Source organism: Mesocricetus auratus, unplaced genomic scaffold, assembly GCF_017639785.1.
Source record: "Mesocricetus auratus isolate SY011 unplaced genomic scaffold, BCM_Maur_2.0 Super-Scaffold_100025, whole genome shotgun sequence".
Classification (NCBI taxonomy): Eukaryota; Metazoa; Chordata; class Mammalia; order Rodentia; family Cricetidae; genus Mesocricetus; species Mesocricetus auratus.
Genome location: NW_024429206.1, coordinates 12,744,923 through 12,766,054, shown reverse-complemented (window position 1 = coordinate 12,766,054; position 21,132 = coordinate 12,744,923). Strand labels below are relative to the sequence as shown.

At 50.1% G+C, this 21,132-nt stretch overlaps 1 protein-coding gene and 1 non-coding gene across 3 annotated transcripts in view; both read left to right on the top strand.

Moving 5' to 3' along the window:
- The window catches only part of Acad10 (acyl-CoA dehydrogenase family member 10), a 36,217-nt gene extending 23,378 nt beyond the window's left edge, over positions 1–12,839 (top strand). Inside the window, exons 12-22 of one of the 2 annotated variants that reach the window (XM_040731700.1) lie at positions 156–329; positions 1,138–1,538; positions 2,837–2,977; positions 3,343–3,480; positions 3,580–3,670; positions 6,852–7,010; positions 7,712–7,884; positions 10,712–10,855; positions 11,667–11,744; positions 12,184–12,376; positions 12,546–12,839. In XM_040731700.1, coding sequence (XP_040587634.1) covers positions 156–329; positions 1,138–1,538; positions 2,837–2,977; positions 3,343–3,480; positions 3,580–3,670; positions 6,852–7,010; positions 7,712–7,884; positions 10,712–10,855; positions 11,667–11,744; positions 12,184–12,354 — 1,670 coding nt within the window. In that variant the 3' untranslated portion in view covers positions 12,355–12,376; positions 12,546–12,839. The remainder of the gene's footprint in view (positions 1–155; positions 330–1,137; positions 1,539–2,836; positions 2,978–3,342; positions 3,481–3,579; positions 3,671–6,851; positions 7,011–7,711; positions 7,885–10,711; positions 10,856–11,666; positions 11,745–12,183; positions 12,377–12,545) is intronic. The other variant, XM_040731699.1, reaches the window with a different exon arrangement.
- A 7,845-nt stretch (positions 12,840–20,684) lies between these two features.
- On the top strand, positions 20,685–20,791 carry LOC121134080. Its single transcript, XR_005871109.1, has one exon. It is a non-coding gene; the product is annotated as a U6 spliceosomal RNA (small nuclear RNA).
- Positions 20,792–21,132: the final 341 nt, after the last annotated feature.

The following is a 21,132-nucleotide window of genomic DNA, read 5'->3' as shown; positions in this document are numbered from 1 at the left end:
GGCCATCAGCTAGAGCAAGAAGCCACTGGACTCACAAGCTGCCACATATCTGTGAAAGCAGTTCATGAGCGTAGTGGTTTTGAGAATTCAGGCTTGCTAGTGGTAGGGGAGTATAAGTACTGACCACTTAGGGACAGCTCTGTGTCTTATCTCAGGGTTCAGGGACCAGGATGTGACCCAGCTGGGCATCCCAACGGTGGAGGAGTACTTCAGGATGTACTGTCTTCACATGGGCATCTCGCCCATTGATAACTGGAACTTCTACATGGCTTTCTCATTCTTCCGTGTGGCTGCAATTCTACAGGGAGTCTACAGGCGGTCACTCACAGGTAAGGGGTGGCCAGCCCGATGGTCACAGAGGCTTTGAGGAAACAGGTTTGGTCAGAATAGTGTAAAGTTTAATTTTCTCAGCTATTATAAAATGTGTGTGTGTGTGTGTGTGTGTGTGTGTGTGTGTGTGTGTGTGTGTGTGTGTGTGTAGCCAGATGTTAGGGGCTCCAAGAGGCCCTGTCTCAAAAAAAAAAAAAAAAAGCAGAGAGAGGAAAATGCCAGTGCACTCTGTGATGCTGGCACTGTCATCCAGAGAAAATAATGCCTAGACTGGCCATGGCATTTTCTCAGAAGGGTATTCTATGATCATGAATGGTCTCTTACTAGTCCCAGGTGTTGTACAAGTGATTTGAGCTTCTTGTTCTTTTTATCTTTTTATTTTTGTTTGTTTTCTTGTTTTGTTTCTTGTTTATTTTTTTGTTTTTGAGACAGAGTTTTTTGGTGTAGCCCTGGTTGTCCTGGCTGTTGCTGTGTTCTAGCCTGGCCTCGAACTCAGAGATCCACCTGCCTCTAACTCCTAAGTGCTGGGATTAAAGGTGTGCTCCACCAAAGCTTAAATAAGTGTCTTTAGGAAAAGGAATGGCAAGCAGTGGGGACATCTGACCTCTGATTTCTGGTTCTCAGGGCACTGACTTACCCTCCTCTCCAGACTCAGTTTTCTTGTCCACCAAGTTCAGATTCAGACAGTGCTGCCTGGGAGTGCAGGGCCCAGGCCCTGGCATGGATGGAACAGGTGCTCAGCCAGTGCCAGTGGCGTCACCAGGAGGGCTAGTTAGGGGTAACCAGTTCTCCTTCCATCCCGCATAGGACAAGCAAGCTCAGCAACAGCCAAACAAAGCGGGAAGCTCACTGAGTTCATGGCTGAGCTGGCGTGGGACTTTGCCACCAAGGAAGGGTTCCGGATTTTCAAGGAGATGCCAGCCACCAAACCACTAGTGAGATCCTACCATGCATGGGCTGGGTCACGGCCCCAGCGGACCCCAGCAGATGTGAGGAGCTACAGCACTGTAGCAGCTGCTTCCCCTTCTCAGGAGACAAAGGGAGGCCTGATCATCTCTCCAGAGGGCCTCTCTCCTCGGGTCAGAAAGTTGTATGACCAGCTGCTGCAGTTTATGGAACAGAATGTGTACCCCCTGGAGCCAGAACTGCAGAGACACCAGGCCTCAGCCGACAGGTGGAGCCCTTCCCCTCGGATAGAAGACCTGAAGGTAAGCAAGCTTGTCAACATGGCTGACCCTTACCAGTGAGGGAAGAGGCAAGGGCTGAGTGGCAAGGCCGTGGCTTCCATCACTAGAAAGAGACGGCTGCTGACTAATCAGGTGTTACCCTGTCGTGGTAAGAATGGTAAGAATGGTAGGGAGAATGGTAAGCCAGGCATAGTGTGATCCCAGCAGTGGAGGCAGGAGGATGAAATATTCAGACTGCCGGGCATTGGTGGCGCACGCCTTTAACACAAGCACTTGGGAGGCAGAGGCAGATGGATCTCTGTGAGTTTGAGGCCAGCCTGGTCTACAGAGCTAGTTCCAGGACAGCCTCCAAGACTACACAGAGAAACCCTGTCTTCTTTTTTTTTTTTAAGATTTATTTATTTATTTATTATGTATACAACATGTAACCTACAGGCCAGAAGAGAGCACCAGATCCCACTATAGATGGTTGAGTCACCATGTGGTTGCTGGGAATTGAACTCAGGTCCTCTGGAAGAGCAGTCAATGCTCTTAACCTCTGAGCCATCTCTCCCGGCCCGAGAAATCCTGTCTTTAAAAAAAAAAAAATAGTGTTAACGTTAAGCCTGATGAGGCATAGGGACCTGGGATATATGGAGACCTGGGGTGAACACACTGAGGGCTCTCTCGTGTTTGTGTCTGACTGGCTCTGACTTGTCATTGCTGTGGGTGTATGCTGTATCTCTGACCGCTCCCTCTTCTCCCCTTTGCGTTCCATTGGTGAAGATAAGATGTGGTCATGGCTGGAGAGATGGCTCAGACGTTAAGAGAATATACTGTCACTGCCGAGGACCCAAGTTCAGTTCCCAGCACCCACAGCAGGTGGCTCACAACCACCTCTAACTCCGGCTCCTGTGGTTCCACCACAATTCTAGCCTCCATGGGCCCTGCACTCATACACACACACACACACACACACACACACACACACACACACGTTTCCATTATTTTGCTTTTGCTTTGCAATGTTTTGTTGAGATGGGGTCTCTCTATGCATCCCTGACTGGCCTGAAATTCAATGTGTAGACCAGTTTGAGATCATCTCAAGCTCAGATCCACATGCCTCTGCCTCCCAACTGCTGGGGTTAAAGATGGGTGCCACCACTCCTATATAAAATTTTCTTTTTAATATACATTTTTGTTTGGTTGTTTTTTGAGACAGAGTTTCTCTGTGTAGTTCCAGCTGTCCTGGAACTAGCTCTTATAGACCAGACTGGTTAATATACATTTTTTAAAGATGAGATTCAGTGATAGTGGCTCTCTCCTTTTTCCCCTGACAGGAAAAGGCCAAGGCTGAAGGGCTTTGGAACCTTTTTCTACCCTTGGAGACCGACCCTGAGAAAAAGTATGGAGCAGGGCTGACTAACATGGAATACGCTCATCTGTGTGAAGTCATGGGCATGTCCCTGTATGCTTCTGAGGTACGGTCACCTGTGTGCAAAGTCACATCTAGGGGCACCATGCAACCTGAGCATCACATGGGAAAGGAGGGCAAGCATCGGGCAGCTGACTTCAGCCTGCACAAGCAACCGACTCAGCAGGGGACACACCCAGGGGTGTGGGCTATGGGGGCTCCCAGTCACTGACTCCAGGGTCCTCTACTTCAAAGAAGTGATGGGGGGGCGGGTCCAGGGCGTCTGAGATTTGACTTCACGTGTGTCTGAGCCCTCTCTGGGGGGAGGAGGAACTTTCGTGATTTGCGAGTGGGTCAGACATGTGGAAGGGGTCAGCCCAGCCTCCTCCAGGACATTGAAGGTATGGGGCACTGATTGTTTCTCCTCCTCAGATATTTAATTGTTCTGCGCCGGATACGGGGAACATGGAGCTCCTGGTGCGGTATGGCACTGAGGAGCAGAAGGCCCGCTGGCTGGTGCCACTGCTGGAGGGCAGGATCCGCTCCTGCTTCGCCATGACTGAGCCCCAGGTACTGTCCTCACGCTCCCCTGCGGTGGGGCCCAGCTGGTCTCTGCTCCTGCAGAATGTAGGTCAACAGGGACTGTAACCAGAGTGTGCTCCTTTGCAGGTGGCCTCCTCAGATGCCTCCAACATTGAGGCTTCCATCAGAGAGGAAGGTGGCTCCTATGTCCTAAATGGTCACAAGTGGTGGATCTCAGGTACTTGGCCTGAAATATACTTGTCACTTTTTCAGTCTGTGTGGATGAGCAGGCCTCTGAGGTCTGTGTGGATGAGCAGGCCTTGGAAGTCCAGTTGGAGCTGCACAGGGTATGCTGTGTTGTGGGGTCCTCGAGGCATCACCAAATGCGCACACCTGTGGCTGTACTCCTGCAGGCAGCTCTTTACCCCATCGCCAGCCTCTCTCAGTCAGGAGTCTTCCTGGTGGCTTCCCCTTGCTCTGAGGTCACATGTATTGTGCCTTCCATAAGGCAGGGTTGATGGCCCCATCCCATCTCTCAGGAGGAAACTAGGACTCTGGGTGACCAGTCACTTACCTTTGGCTGTAGCGACTGGTGGGCAGCAAACACGGCTTCAGAATTTACTTGACTTCAAGACACATCTCCAAAGCTATCCTTTGTAGCACCTGTGGGGACAGCAGGGCCGGCTGTGAGAAGGAAGCAGTAGTTTGTAGTATAAGAATCTTTCTTTGCTGGATGTTGGTGGCGCACACCTTTAATCCCAGCACTTGGGAGGCAGAGACAGGTGGATCTCTGTGAGTTCGAGACTAGCCTGGTCTACAGAGCGAGTTCCAGGACACAGCCTCCAAAACAATACAGAGAAACCCTGTCTCGAAAAACCAAAAAAAAAAAAAAAAAAAAAAAGAATCTTTCTTTTTTCTGTCAATGATACATTTACCTCTCTCTCTCTCTCTCTCTCTCTCTCTCTCTCTCTCTCTCTCTCTCTCTCTCTCTCTCTCTCCCTTCTCCTTCTCTCTGTATGTGTGTATGTGTAAGAGAGATAGGGAGAGACAGACAGACAGAGAAAGAGACACACAGAGAGAAATATGGTATCATGTAGCCTGTGCTGACCTCAGACTTGCTATGTAGCTGAGTCTGGCCATTGACTCCCCATCCTCACTCCTCCACCTCCAAGTGTTGGGATTACAGGTGTGTGCCACCACACCAGGCTCAAATTTATGTATTTTTTCAAAAATCCATATGGCTGCTAGATGTGGGTTTGTGCAAACTTTAATCCCTGGGTTTGGGAAGTAAGAGGCAGAGGTTAATACAAATGTGGAGATGTTATCCTTGGTCATGTATGAGTTAAAGGCCAGCCTGGGATCCATGAGATCCTGTCTTAAAAAACAAAAATAAACCACAACAGATGCATTGTTCAGAAAATTTCAACAGGTTCCTGTATAATTCATTTGCTTATTTGTTTGAGACACAATGATTTTCTTTTCTTTCTTTCTTTTTTTTTTTTTTTTTTTTTTTTTTGGTTTTTCAAGACAGGGTTTCTCTGTGTAACTTTGGAGCCTATCCTGGCACTCACTCTGTAGACCAGACTGGCTTCAAACTCACAGAGATCCTCCTGCCTCTGCCTCCCAAGTGCTGGGATTAAAGGTGTACGCCACCAACGTCCAGCCAAGACAATGATTTTCTATGTAGTTCTGGCTGCCCTGGAACTCCTTATGTAGACTGGCTGGCCTTGAATTCACAGAGATCCACTTGCCTCTGCCTCCCAAGTGCTGGAGTTAATAGCTTGGGCCCCTACACCAACTTCATCATGAGTCTTGTGGAGTGGGCTACAGAGATGGCTCGGGAGTTAAGAGTACCTGTCATTGCAGAGAACCTGGGCTCAGTTCCCAGCTCCCACGTGGTGCTCACAAGTGTCTTTTTTTTTCTTCTTTCTTTTTTTTGTTTTTTGAGACAGGGTTTCTATGTGGCTTTGTAGCTCTTGTAGACCAGGTTGGTCTCAAACTCACAGAGATCCACCTGCCTCTGCCTCCCGAGTGCTGGGATTAAAGGCTTGTGCCACCAACATCCAGCCACAACTGTCTTATAACTCCAATTCCAGGGATCTGATGCCCTCCTCTGACTTCTTCTGGGCTAGGCCTGCATGTGATGCACAGTCATACATGCAGGCTAAACGTACATGTAAAACAAATGAATGTTTTTGATTTTATGCTTGCTATGGAATGAACTCTTTTAACACTTGCTCAGAGACATTTGGCTTTCACTGCATCCCACAACTCCTGTTGTGGAAGCTCCTGTTCTCTGTCCTCTCAACCATATTCTTAGGTACTTTTTGGCCCTGTGGGTAAAATCTAATATCCAGAACTACCTATGACAAAAAGAAGGGGAGGGGAGGGGATAGAGAGGAAGGGGGGTTGAGAATGCATGAAGTGTTTCCTGTCACAGTAGGCTTTGTTTTATTTTGTGCTCTGGTCAAGTGTTCCATCCTGAGCCTGGTTCCCAGGCCCTCCCTCCATCTGGATTCTGAAGCGCTCGCTCCATTTATGCATTGTGTTAGTTGGGTGTTGTTGGCGTGTTTGTGACACAGAGAGCACACAGCTGGTTTTCTCAAAGAGACAGGCAGATAGTCTCCCCATAAAGCACAACAACTGCCCGCTGGAAGCGCGGATCTGCCTTGGAGCCTTAGACACCTTCCCCTAGCAGACACTGGAATGGAAGCTTGAGAACCTGGAGTTGAGTTGTCTTCTGGGTGTTTCCAGGAGTGCTGCGGTCCTGGGCCTAACATCCACCAGCGTCCACTAGAGGGTGCACTATCCTCAAAGTCTTTTGCAGCCAGTTCTATCTTGTCTGCTTCACTGTGGAAGAACTTGTGAGCTGTCTGTTTTGTACCATCGATGGTAGATGTTTCATCACGGAACCTACTTCCTCAGCCGGATCTCAGCAAGCTAGAGGAGGCGCTTATGGAAGCCATTTTGAGTCTTCTTTTGGTTTTCTTCAAGTCTAACATGATGGTTTTTTAATTTTTCCCCCATGGGGCTGGAGAGAGGGCTCAGTAGCTCAGGCACTGGCTGCTCTTGCAAGAGAACCAGGACTTGATCCCAGCACCCACACGGTATCTCACAATTATCTGTGACTCTAGTTCCAGGGCATCTGCTCCCTCTTCTGGCCTCTTTGGGCACTGCACTCACATGGTACACCCACATGCAGACAAAACATACATTCAGTTAAAACATTGCTCCTATGGTGCAGGGTTCCACCTCAACAAGGTAAGTTCTGTCTGGCCTGGAGCCTGCAGGTGCTTCTCCGAATGTGTGAACCTATTAGGGTCCTAGCTTTGCCTTTGACTGGCCAGGGCTTCCTGTGGTTTGAGGCTTAGTGGCTGTGGCATTCACCAATAGAACGTGTCTCTCTTCTCTCCTGGCAGGCATCCTGGATCCACGCTGCAAACTCTGTGTGTTTATGGGAAAAACAGACCCACAGGCCCCGAGGCACAAGCAGCAATCCATTGTCTTGGTTCCCATGGACACTCCAGGAATCAATGTCATCCGGCCTTTGTCAGTGTATGGGCTGGAAGATGCTCCAGGTTAGATCTCCCAGGGCCCGTCACACTGAGTGTGGCTCTAGTCCATGGGCAGCAGTTTTGGGGAACCCCTGTTCTGTAGAATTTTCCATATGCCAAGGATCTGATGGCACTGGTAAGGCTCGGCCCAACCATTTATTTCTTAGGAGCTTGAACCGCCCAGCAGACTGCCAGTGGGTGTTGATGCTTGCCTTTTCCTCTTCTAATCTCAGAGGAGAAACGGGAGTCCCCGAGGTGAGGCAGGCAGCAGAAGCGCTGGGGCAGCAGGCCTGGCTGTAGGGTCTTGTGAAGGTCACAGCCCAGCTGAGTCCTTCACCTGTGTTCTTTTTTCATTGTTGTTTTGGGGGTTTCTCTGTAACTTTGGAGGCTATCCTGGAACATACTCTGTAGACCAGGCTGGCCTCGAACTCACAGAGATCCGTCTGCCTCTGCCTCCCCAGTGCTGGGATTAAAAGTATGCACCACCTAGAGTAAGTTCTAGCACAGCCAGGGCTATGAAAAAAAAACAACTCTGTCTTGAAAAACCATAAGGAATGGCAGAATAACTTATTTCTGCTGAAGATAGCAATTCTCTTCCCTTGTTTCTGGGCCCCCTGTCCCCTCAGCTGTGACACAGTTAGAAGGGTCTGGGAACAGTACCAGCGCCAGCCCTAACTGAACAGAGGAATGAACACATCCAAGGAAAATGCATTTTCACCTTTCAGGGGGCCATGGTGAAGTACGGTTCAAGGATGTTCGTGTGCCGAAGGAGAACATAGTCCTGGGCCCCGGTAGAGGCTTTGAGATCGCGCAGGGCAGGCTGGGGCCTGGCCGGATCCATCACTGCATGAGGCTGATCGGGTTTTCAGAGAGAGCCCTGTCGCTCATGAAGACACGCGTGAGTCCCCTAGTGCCCACAGTGACTCACAGCCACTATTGCTGACTGGGGAATTTCAAACACCGATACCCTTCTGAAAACAGACTTCACAGGATAATAGTCATGTCTAGAATCTGTGATCGCCACCTTGCATCTGCTCTACTTGGCCACATCTGACTTCTAGAGTGGAGTGGCCACTTCTCTGTCAAAGTGGCCAGAAGCTTTATGGCAGCAGAGGATGAGTTCCAATACCTATAGGATTATGGGTAGCCAAGAGCCATCCGTGCTCCCAGCTCATGGTTTAACTCAGACCCCAGGGAGATTGTGGGGTTGCCTGCTTGTGCCCCTGGGGTCACAGCACCTGGCCTTATGCATATCACCCTCCTTGTCCAGTGTGCCCAGAAATATAATCTGAAGCCAGCATGGGATCTTATTCCAGCAATTCCAGCAGTCAGAAAGCTGAGGCAGAAGGATTGCCGCAATTTCCAGACTAGCCTAGATCCCAGAACAAGACACTATCTCAAACAAAAGTCATTTGCCATGGGCTCCTTAGCGGCTGGAGGCCTACATGGTGCAGGACTCTGTGACCATCAGGGCAGCAGAATGAGGATCTGTGGGAGGCAAGAAAGCAGTTCGGGTCAGCACAGCTAAGTAGCTGGTGTTGGTTCAAACTTCAGGAGTCTGACCCCAAAATGGTTTGTTTTAGGTATCTTGAAGCACAGCATCATTTGGTGAAAACTTACTCAAGTGATGATTAACTCAACCCTAGGTGCACAGCGTAGAATATAGAAATCTCGCAGGCGGGTCTCTGTGAGTTCGAGGCCGGGCTGGACCGATAGCCTCCAAAACAATACAGAGAAACCCTGTCTCATAAAAACCAAAAAAAAAAAGAATATAGAAATCTCTTTGAGGAACAAAGATACAGATTAGGAGTGACTACACTGAAACTGTTTGTAAAGCCCTGTGACGCCACCTTCCATAAAGTTGGTTCTGTAGATTGACTGTGAAAAACAAGTTTATGATAAGGGGCTGGGTGAGGATCCGTCAGGAGAAAGCTCCGGTGTGGTCTTCAGCCACAAAGACAGCACGAAAGTCACCAGACTGTTTGCCAAATCCTGTCTCATATGGCCCATGCTGGCCTGGAAGTCTCCATGTAGGCAAGGATGACCTTGTTGGGTGCCCGCTTGGAAAGTAGTTTGTTAGTGTAGAGATACACTCACGGTGCCCCTACATGTTTTAAAAGAAGACTGCAAGAGACAAGCATCATGGTGCATGCCTTGAGTCCCAGCACTCTGTAGAGAGAGGCAGGAGGATCTCTGTGAGTTCAAGGCCAGTATAGTCTACATAGGAAGTTCCAAGACAGTGAGACTACGTGGAGAGACCCTGTCTCAGATTAACAAAGGGACAGAGACTACAAAACGCATTATGGACTATGACTGTGTTTTTTTTAACAGGAGGAGGAAGTGCGTTGGCACAGCAGGTATTTGCTGTCAAGAATGTTGATGACCTGACTTTGATCCTTGAGACCCACATAGTAGAATAAAACATCCAACTCCTCCATGCTGTTCTCTGGCCACAGCCACAAAATATATAGTAAAACTTTAAACTGTATATATGTATATATTTATGTACATGCACAAAGTGTGGAGGGAAAATGCCAACCATGTTCTTGAGATGGGTTTGCTGTGCTACCCAGACTGGTCTCAAGCTCCTAGACTCCAACAGCTCTACAACCTCACCCTCCCAAATTAGCTGACTCTGCAGACACACTGAGCCCTGACCACAGCCACCTGCTGTGACTATAGAAATTAGATGGTGGAATACTAGGAATTTTTCTCTCTTTTTTATGAAAAGTGAGCCGAGCCACAAGAGGCATTATTTGTGTGAAAGTTACTTTCCCTATGATAGATAAACATGCCTTTTTCATCCAAGATGGCGCTCCAGGGTGTGAGGTTGATCGTCACCAGTAGGTGGCGGCCTGCCCCTCGGCGAGGCTCCCACAGTCCCTCCTGTCTTCCTGGATGCAGCCTTGGTCAGAGGCTGGCTCAGGACCTTCCCTCTTGCCCAGCCTCACCCTAGAGCTTCAGTAAAGTGTTCTCAGAAGTAATCTGACCACCAGTAACTGGAGCCTCAGTGTGGTGCGTGTAAAAAGTGGCTCTTACCTCAAAAGGTCATTCCAGAGCCACGGGTGAGTGACCATTGCCCAGGAATGAGATTTAGATTACCTCAGATTCCACGTTGCAATGTGCTAAGTTTTATAAAGTTTCATTTTGTCTTGTTTTGAGACAGGGCCTCACTATGTAGCCCCCACCCCATTCCACCAACCCCTACCTAGAACTCACAGAGATCCACCTGCCTCTGCCTTTGGGATTAAGGGTGTAGGCTACCGTTTCCAGCTTCATAAAATTTGTATAGGAACAGAAAGCCCTAAAGCACTTGCAGATAGTTGATGGAGTATCGGGCAAGCGAGTCACAACACAAGTAGGGACGTCTCTCTGCTGGAGGTCTCTGGTATCTGATGACATTCTTACCTTTTGGGTTGGTGGAGGTAGAGATCCTCACATTCCAAAAGGATTTCCGTTAGTCACAAGGCTGTTAATTCACACAGCAGAGGGCAATGTATAGCTATTGAGGCACCAAGATAGCCAGAGATTCCTGGTTCTGGACCTGAAACAATGCAAGCTCTCTGGGTCACTGTAGCTGAAGTCAGTCCCGTCAGCCTTTGTAGGTGTGGCTCTAATGAGCATTGTTGCCTATACTCAGATGCTGCTGCCAGCCAGCAGGCAGGCAGCTACCACATCTGCTCTCCAGGCCCAGCTCCTCATCCTCGTCTCCCTGATGTCTATAGGTGATGTCCCGCACAGCCTTCGGGAAGCCCCTCGTGGAGCACGGCACCATCCTGGCAGACATTGCCCGGTCACGTGTGGACATCGAGCAGGCTCGGCTGCTGGTGCTGAAAGCGGCCCACCTCATGGATGTGGCGGGAAGCAAGGTGGGAGGCCTCACAGGTGACAGATGTTACCCAGGGGCGACACGAGAGTCGGCCCTTCTCTCCTTGTTTGGTTCTTGGACACTGATGACTGCCACTGTCCTCTTGAACTCTGGTCATCTGTTCCAATCCAGAAAAGGCCCAGGGAGAGGGGAACTTCTGGTTGACCAAATGGTGACCTTCCTGGTTTGAGAAAGGGAGGTCTGGTGAACCCTGGTTGACCCTGTACTCCCAGAGCATGTTGGGGAGGGAAGTAGATGAGGGAGGAGAGGATTGGGGAGAAGGGACATCACGGGCCTAGTTCACATACAGCATTAGCTAACAGAAGGGCTTGTTCCCCGAGCAACATTACCCATGGCCTGTAGTGGCTGGGCATGGTGCATGCTGACTACTGTGTTATCTGGCCTCCTCTGCAGGGGCTCTACACCCAGCCACGAGCTGCAGTGGCAGGGCATTGGGTCAGGTGCACAGCTCCTGGGTCTTTGATGCTTCTGTTGCTGGAGGCGTGAGGATGCCTCAGTCAGTGGCCAACCCCAAGGTCATCCTCTCGACTTTGGTCCACTGTTGCCTGCACCTGAACTTGGCTGTTTTTTATGGCGCTTGGAGCCAAACCCAGTGCCTTGTGCTTGCCTGGTAGGTGCTGTCCACAGACAGTCGCTCAGGCCCCCGGATCTGGCTGTGTCCCAGAATGCAGCACCAGCCAGTCCCTGCCACCCTAGCCACACCCACTTGTAGAGCCCAGCCCTGTGTGCACCAGACAGTCAGTTTGGCTTTGTGTTGTCCTCTGTTCTTCTAACTCTGCCTTCTCCTGCAGGCTGCAGCTCTAGAGATTGCCATGATCAAAATGGTGGCCCCATCCATGGCCTATCAAGTGATTGACCGGGCCATCCAGGTGAGCCCCTGGACTTCCCTCCCGCTGTGCCTGCCACTTTCCTCTTCAAGCCAGACTTGTGCAGGGGCCTCCCTCCTTCTCAGGCCAAGGCAGTAAGTTCCTCACCTAGAGCATTAGTTTGCAAGTAGCTGACCTCAGGCTCAGGGGAGCCCTGTTGCTGCTCAGACCCAGTGCCCCGACTCTGCAGGGTGCCTCCTCCCATGTCCCGACACCTGGTCCCACACAGAACTTTCTCAGTAGCAGAAGCAACCTTGTAATGTTAACAGCCTTGGTGACTCAGGCATCCAAAGGGTGACAGTGTGTCCCCATGAGAAGTCTGAACTCACAGGTGTCACAGGGCACCCACCCCCTGGCAAGATAGCTGTCTCCAGCTGTTCTGAGCAGGGTGTCACTTTTAGAAACCCAGGCTTCCCTCTCCTTCCCGCCATGTGTCTGCCAGGCCTTCGGAGCAGCGGGCCTGGGCGGCGACTACCCGCTGGCTCAGTTCTTTGCCTGGGCCCGAGCCCTGCGCTTCGCTGATGGCCCAGATGAGGTACACCGGCTGACCGTGGCTAAGATGGAACTGAAGAATCCCAGCAGGCTACCGGAGCCAGCGGCGCCCAGAGTGTAGACTCTGTGCTTGGAAGGGCCAGGTATGTGTGGTTCTTGTGTCACATCTAATGCCTCTCTGTGGGGTAGTCTTGATGACCAAGCCCTCTGGGGTCCGCACAGAAGGGGTTTCTGGATCGGCTGTGAGTGTGTTTTAAGCATGGAGAGGGGCATTTGGGTCCAGGCCTGGGGAGCTGATCTTGAGTTCCTCAGGGTTGACCTGAGGTCCCCTTTTCCAGGCTGTAGGAATCTGGATACCTGTGTGCTGTGCTCTCTCCAGAGGCGGCGGGATGGGGATCCTTCTCAGGGCTTCTAGGAAAGCAGAGGGCATGGGCCTCGGCAGATGCTCCTGGGAACTGGCCTGAAACCACTGTGACCTCTGGAGTGCCCACATCATAGAATACTGACTCAGATGCCCAGTTTTCAGGGGCTTTGGGGACACAAGGAGTCTGTACTTTCTATGTCACACGAAGGACATGGGAATAAAGGCTCCCACAGCCCCTGTGACTCAGGTGTCATTCCTCACATCTCTGCTGCTTCCCCTGCACTGGCCCCGTATGCAGGGGCCCCGTGGGACATGGACGCCATGACTCCTGGTTCTCCCCGTGTCTGCTTCACCTTCCCTCTCCACCAGTTCCCTGCTCTACTCCAGAAAACCTCACCAGAGGACCCATGCCATCTGAGCCATCTGAGTGAGAGCCCCATTAACCGCCACGCTCTGCTGCCTGTCGCAGTCATGTTGACGGGGGGGGGGCAGACAAGATGCTGCTGAGATTAGAAGAGTCGTGTGTCCTCCCTGAGGGCGGGGCAATGGTCACCTTGACCATGTCTGAGGTCTTACAGTTACAGGGGCCCCATGAGACCAGACAAGATGAAGCCATTGCTGGGAGAACTTGGCCTTAAGATGTAGCCACAGCCCATCCACAGGCTGGGCCGGCACCATCACATGCCGTACAGTAGACCTGACCTCTGGGTACCTGCTTTCCCCTAATGGACCTAATGCCACAGCCTGGGCCATGCACTGCAGAGTGCACAGTCACCACAGGCTGCTGAATGGGTTTCTCAGGTGTGCTGGTCCCTACATGGGTTGGGAACAAAAGTGCCACCTGAGCAACAGTCACTGAAGGAAGATCAATGAAGTGCCCACCGGTCGTTGTCAGCCCCCTGGCAGATTCCAGCAACCTGAGCCCACTTCTGTTTCAGGCCTGAGAGCGAGGTTTGTAAACAGGAAGTGGTCCTGACATGGTATTTCCTGTGTCCCTAAGAATGTCACTCGTGCCTTCTGAGGTTAACCTTACTCTACTGCCATGCTAGCACACGACCCCACATCTCCCTCAGAGACCCCACATCTCCCTCAGATTCGCTGCTTCAAGGCGCTGGCATGCGTAAGAATATGGTCTGTTTAAAGATTTGTTTATTATGTGTACAGTGTTTTGTCTGCATGACAGAAGAGGGCACCAGATCTCATTATAGATGGTTGTGAGCCACCATGTGTTTGCTGGGAATTGAACTCAGGACATAGGGTCTTAACCACTGAGCTGTCTGCACAGATCCTAGTGTGGATTTGTAAAAGACCCTGCCAGAGCTGGAGAGGAAGCAAGGCCAGGAAAGTGCTTGCTGCACAAGTATGTGTTCCTCAGTTTTCACTTCAGAACCCACATGGGAAAGCTGGGTGTGTGGCTTATACTTGTGATCATTGGGAGGGCAGTGACAGGAGGGTCCCTGTTGCTCACCAACCAACCAGCCTTGCCTACTTAGTCAGTTCTGGGCCCTGTTTAAACAATCTAGGTGGCCAGGTCCTGAAGAATTATCCTAGAGATTGTCCTCTGGCCTCCATACACACGTGACACATGCATCTGCACATGTGAAAACACATACACACACTGAGTAAATGATTCTTTATTTTAAAAATTTATTTGTTATGTATAGTGTTTTGTCTGCATGTGTGCCTGCAGGCCAGAAGAAGGCACCAGATCTCATTATAGATGATTGTGAGACACCATGTTGATTGCTGGGAGTGGGACTCAGGACCTCTGGAAGAGCAGCCAGTGCTCTTAACCCCTGAACCATCTCTCCAGCCCCCATAAATGACTCTTTCACTCTTCAAAGTGGTTGGGGTTTGAACTAAGGTTATGTGTGTATGAAATGAATTTGTGACTTGGGCATGAGAACATGCAATGTTGATATTTCTCAAGAAAGACATTTGGAGTTCCAACAAATGCAAGAAGGAACTCAGGAATACCGGCCACTTACCTCAGTTTCTAGGGAATAGTGTATGATGCTCACACCAAGGAGTGCTTTCTGAAGACAAACATCGCTGTGCTTTCTAGAACCTTGAACATGGTGCCCGTGAAGAGCTCTGCCCTGCTGAGCCGAAACACTAATTGTATTAGCAGTAGAGCTGTAACCATTAAAGTGGTCTTCCATCGTATCCACGAGCTCTGCGAGGCTGCCTGGAGCCCCCCATCCCCACTTTCAGTTCTTCTAGCATTTGTCAGGAGAGGACCTCTCACCAAAGTCCACCAGCCATTCAAGCCCAAGTTCCCTAACATCCGTGGAATCCGCTGGAGTCTCCGGCAAGAATAAAACGATATAAAACAAAAAGGCATGGGAGCCATGGTTTTAGCAGACACAGGGAAGGATTTCAGGATCACTCGGCATAGCCTCTCCAGCCTTCCTCAAGTCTGGCCATGCTGTAGCACCAAGCTGGCTGTCCTGACACTTACCCACGTGGAAGCACACCTGTCTTCCAGAAACCTGCTCAGGCCTCGTGGGCTTGGTTTGGTGATGATCCAGTCTGACCAGCTTTATGGGATCCATCCCATGGTGGCCTGACCTGTCTTGGAAGAGGATCAAGGCAGAGCCATCCTGCATTCCCTTCCCTGACCACAGCATTCTGTCCTAAAACAGGAATGGCAACACAGCGGCCATGATTTATTTCGTAGGGTCCAGGGTCCCAACAAGGGTGCCACCTTGTCTCCTACGCCTCCATTTCTTCATCTCTGTATTCCCAGCAGCCTTCTGCTGTCTCAGCCCGTGCTCCCTCAGGCCCCGATTTCTGATACAGTCTGATGATTCCAGAACCATCCTGAGAGGCTGGTCTCCAGGAAACCTTAACTTGTCTGCCCAGGGCCCCTTCAAGGTCACAAGGAGAGAGCAGGCTCCAGTATGCATGTCATAGGGTAATCTTCTGTCACCTCAGGGCCTCAGGCTCTTCAGGGATATATGGGCTGTTGAGGCTGCACAGGGGTGGCCACTCATCCAGGACTGAAGCATTGGGCAAGCATCCCCATCTCCAAAGAGCCCTTGGGTTATATGGGCTGACAGACACACGGGCACAGACTCCTCCCCCTCCATGAAGTCATGTGACCTGGGTAACGACTCTAAGTGATGAACTATTGGACAAGTAACCTGGGCAGAGTTTCTTCTAATTAAAGCAACACAGTGGAGAGACGGCTTTGTTTTTACCAGGGCTGTAGATAACTCAGTGGTTAAGAGCAGCGGAAGATAACCAAAGCCAGTCCTAGCTGAAGTGGCATGAAGTAGTTTGAAGTGGCTGGTTTCATCCAGTAACATCACCGGGGGGAGGGGTCAGTGAGAAGTGAGATTGCTGACCTCTGCAGAAATGGGGGTTAAGGGCTGGAGAGATGGCTCAGTGGTTAAGAACACTAGCTGGTCTTCCAGAGGTCCTGAGTTCAATTCCCAGCAACCACATGGTGGCTCACAACCATCTGTAATGAGATCTGATGCCCTCTTCTGGCCTGCAGGCATACATGCAGACAGAATACTGTATATATAAATAAATCTTTTTTAAAAAAAGAAAGAAGTGGGGGTTAAGCAAATGTAGGAAGTGGAGCTGGTCTGTGTGAAACCCACCTGGGCTTCCAGGTTGTCCTTATGGAAATTAAGACACAGGAGAAGGAGACCCTGCCTGTCTTTAGTGTTGTTTGCAGCAAGCAGGTCCTTGGCGGCTTTGAGCATGTTCAGGCAGACAGTGCTTTAAGGGGACCTGGGTTCACCCTGGTGATGAATCCAAGGGCTGTTAGGATCTGTGAGTGTTGACTGCAGTCTCTGTATGCATAGCACGTGTGAATACAACCTTTCTAGGCCAAGCTGGAGAAAGAGGCCCAGAGAGCCTGCTTGCCTGGCCAGAGTTGGGTCAAGAAAAGCATCTTTGTTCTGGATTCCGGTGTCCCAAATCCAGCTGGCTTTGGGAAGGGATTTTCCTTCTCTTGACCTTGGATCTCTTCACTCAAAAAGTGGAGAGGACAGAGCTGCAGGTTGAGGATCGAGTGAGATGGGGCATAGTTACGAGTGTGCACTGTGCGGGGTCATTCCTGCATGGCTGCAGTCAGAGAGGAGGGGCCTGCATGGCTGCAGTCAGAAGAGGTCAGAGAGGAGGGGCCTGGCTGAGGGTGTAGCTCAGTGGCACAGTGTTTGTCTAGTGTGCATGTGAGTTCAATCCCAAGCAATGGTAGAAAAGAGGGGAGGCCAGACTGGACCTGAGGGATTGTATAGGCTGAGGGTCAGCCCCGACCTGCCTAGACCACAGTGCTTCTCAAGCATAACCCCCAAAGCAGCATCCTGGGGTCTAGCTGAGTGTGAGCTGGTATGAGGGCCTGTCAGTCACGCTTGCAGAACTGCTGTTTGCCCTAAGCTCCCATCGTGCTATCTGGAGAAGCCTGAGTGAGGAGGGTGCTGAACCTCCCCGGTCAGGGGCCCCAGCTGGTGGAACTGTGTGTGTTGCTAGTTACTGGGGGCCAGGAGTTGGCAGGTACAGGCTCTTCCCAGTTCTGAGGACAACTGGATAGATACTCTTCCCTGCCCTTTCCAGAGATAAGGGGCCTGGGACTTACACACACGTCAGATAGCTTGCCCAAGGTCATAGAGCCAGCAGCCCAGTTCAGAAGTTTCTGGACTGCTTTCTCCTTTGAGATGTTGCTTAGGGGCTTCCAAAAAGCATCTGGCCACTCACATGAAGGAAGAGGATGCTGGTGACCCGCCATCTAGCCAAGGAGTTTGCTCTCCTGATGCTTCTGCCTCAGGAGATCAGTAACCTCCGACTGGTGCTCTGTCTACCCGAGGTGTTCAGAGGCTCTGAACACAGGCAGTGGCCCCGTGGCTGGTTGCACACAGGAACCAGCTGTGCAGCACGAGTTTGTGTACAAACCAGGAGGGTGACAGGCCTGCAGGGCTGGGCCGTTTCTTTTCCCTGCTAGTGACTTTGAGTGTGCTTTGGTTTGAATGTTGCTGAATCCCCAACCTAACTTCATTGGGTGTGGGGAAAATCTGTCATTATCATCAGTGTTCCAGAGGGAGACTGAACAACCAACACTTTGTCTCCCTATTCTGTGACGCCGAAGAAGCCTTCAGTGGCTGACAGTTTTCTATGTATATTTTGGTTTGGTTTTTTGTTTGTTTGTTTGTTTTGTTTTTTGAGACAGGGTTTCTCTGTATTGTTTTGGAGGCTGTCCTGGAACTCACTCTGTAGACCAGGCTGGCCTCGAACTCACAGAGATCCGCCTGCCTCTGCCTCCCGAGTGCTGGGACTAAAGGTATGTGCCACCAGCGCCTGGCTGTTTTGGTTTTTTGAGACAGGGTTTCTCTGTGTAGATCAGGCTGTCCTGGAAACTCATCTGTAGATCAGGCTGGCCTCCAATTCACAAGATCCTCCTGCCTCTGCCTCCTGGATTAAAGGCATGAGGTACCACTGCCCAGCCATTTGGTTTTGAGACAGCAGAGCAGCTGTGCATTGTCTTAGAGGAAGTGTCCCCGGGTGCTGACCCCACAGTCTCAGCATAGTAGATGAGCTTGTACCAGGGCCTTTCCTAATAATTGGTCCAGAGCCTACACAGAAGAAAAGATCAGAGAGGAGCAGGTTTGTTTCATTTTTAAAATCAGATTAAAGATTTAAGAATGAGAAAGCAAACAGAAAGAATAAGGAAGGTCTGGGTGTGGAGTGCACATTTGTCATTCCAGGACTGGGGAGTCAGGCGCCTCTGGAGGATAGCAAGTTTTGGGCTATATAGTGAGACAATTCTCCAAAAGCCAGAGGCTTCACTAACATAAGGTCCTGGGTTTGATATACAGCACCAGAAAATGAAGAGGGGAAAAGAGGAAAACACCAATACAGTCAGGTGTCATGCATGGGAATCAAGATTCGCTAGACCCAGTACAGGTTAAAAGGTTTATTCAGAGTAATAACACTTCACATGAGACTTGGATGGCTGCCCCAGGTCCAGCTCCAAGGATCCTCCCAGGCTCTTCTTCACAGAGCCAGCTGCCAGAAAGAAAAGCAGCCCCTCCCAGAGCCAACCTAAGTCCTCCTCTCCTGTACGGTCCTGTGACCACGCCCAAACGGGCGTGGCCAGTGCCACAGGTGCCTAGTTAGATCTCTCGCTACAGTCAGGTAGAAATACAGTATGGGTGTTACATTGTAATACGTCAGACATTATCTAATGTTACATTAGACTCGCCAACATTAGATGACTGAGCCACACAAAGCCTTGTTTCTTTTTTGTTGTTGTGATAAAAACTCTGCTCCTCCCCCTCCCAATTAAAAAAAAACCCTTAGGGGAGAAAGGGATAATTTGGGTTACAACTCTAGGTTAGAGCCCTTCATAGCAAAAATGTCACAGTGGCAGGAGCTCGAGGCAGCTAAACCATGTCATCAATCAAGAGGAGGGAGAGGAAAATCATGCAGCCTGCTTGCTAGCTTTCGCTCTTCAGAAGCCCCTAATAGGGAATGGTGCCTCCCACAGTGGGCTAGGCCTTCCCACATCAATTTATAACTGAGACTGTCTTCCACAAACATGTCCACAGGCCAACCTGATACAGATAATTCCTCAGTCTTCTCTGGTGATTCTAGTTTGTATTAAGGTGACAGTTAAAAACTGCCCATCACAAAAGGACCCATCTTGGTGCTGAAATGGAGATAGCGTGGGATCTACAAAGGAAGGCTAAGGTGCTGATAGGGCCTGGCAGAGGAAATTTTAGCTGAAGCTCATCTGAGTTCCAGACCAGCGTGGTCTACAGAGCGAGTTCCAGGACAGTCAGGGCTACACAGAGAAACCCTGTCTCAAAAAAAAAAAAAAAAGAAAAGAAAAAGAAAAGAAAAGAACGAACGCAAAGAAGAGAAAAGAAGGAAGGAAGGAAACCTGTAAGTCACAACGATCTGGCTGCCTCTGCTTCCCCACACTAGATTAAAGGTGTGATCTACAATGCCTAGTCCCTTCTGCTACACTTTGATGATTTATAGGGTGTCCAGTATGCTAGGCAAGAGCTCTACCACCGAGTTACATCCCTTGCCCCAGAATGAGAGCCTTTCTGTTTCGTTTGGTTCCAAAGTTGGCCCTTTTGAAACAGAAGCTCGTTTTGTAGCCCAGCCTAGCCTTTAAGCCACAGTCCCTGCCTCTCTGTGCTGGGGTTAAACGGTGGTGGTTAAATTTAAAGGAGGGAGCTCTGCCCAGTAGTGGCAGCTGTGTCACTGTCAGCCACCAACATGCAGCTGTTTATCCATGCCACGAGCTACATGCCTTCAAGGTGCCTGGCCAGGGGACCTTCACCCAGATCAAAGCTCATATGGTCTCACTGGAGGACATTGTCCCAGAATATCAGGTTGTTCTTCTGCCAGGTCCTGACCATGCTGGAAGTAGCTGACCACATTCTAAAAGTAAGTCCATGATTCTCAGGCACGAGCTGGAAGAAGAGGATGTCCTACTTCCAAAGTGACCTGTGGCAAAAAGACTCCAGGCCAATTGGGTGCAGTGTAACTCAAGCTAAAGCAATGATAACATGCCCACCTTTAGCAAGAAGAAAGGCCAAATGCTTACTCCTAATTCCTACGTAGGCCTGGCTTTCTCTAGTAAAGCCACGTTGTCCATGTGAAAAAACAAAATAGGGTTGGGTGTGTGGCTCCAAGGATAGAGTACCTCCCCAGCATCCATGAAAGCCCTGGGCTTTATCCTCAGCACATAATCCCAGCTCTGCAGAGAAGGGGCAGAAGGACCCTATCTCAAAGAAGGAATCACACAAAAAGGTTAAAAGACTGGAAATCAGTAAATTGGTGTCACTGGTATGTAGGTATGTAAACAGATAAGTAAACGGGTGGTCTATCTACTTAAGGACATTTGCCAGTAAGAAATGATAAGTGACAGAAAGGACACCACACTGATGGGCAGTGTTTACTACCTTTTCACGAGCATGCTCGAGTGTGTGTGTGTGTGTGTGTGTGTGTGTGTGAATGTTCACACATACACAGCACTGGGTGTAGTGGCACACTGAGATCTCTGATTTTGAAGCCAGCCTGGTCTAAACAATGAGACCTTGTCTCAAAACAAAAACACACAGAACGTGCTCGCTTGGGCAGCACATATACTAAAATTGGAACGATACAGAGAAGATTAGCATGGCCCCTGCGCAAGGATGACACGCAAATTCATGAAGCGTTCCATATTTAAAAAACAAAAACAAAAAAAACACACAGAACTTCTTAGTTTAGGTTTTTATTACTGTGAAGAGACACCTTGACCATGGCAGCTCTTATAAAGAGAACATTTAATTGAGGGCACTCACAGTTTCAGGGGTGCGGTCATTTACAGTCGTGGCAGGCAGCTTGGCTGCAGAGGTGGTGCTGCAGCTGAGAGGGCTACATCTTGTAGGCAACAGGAAATGAACTGAGACACTGGGTGGTACCCTGAGTATAGGAAACCTCGAAGCCCTGCCTGTCCTGGAGCTCCATCTGTAGACCAGGCTGGCCTTGAACTCAGAGATCTGCCTGCCTCTGCCTCCCAAGTAAAGG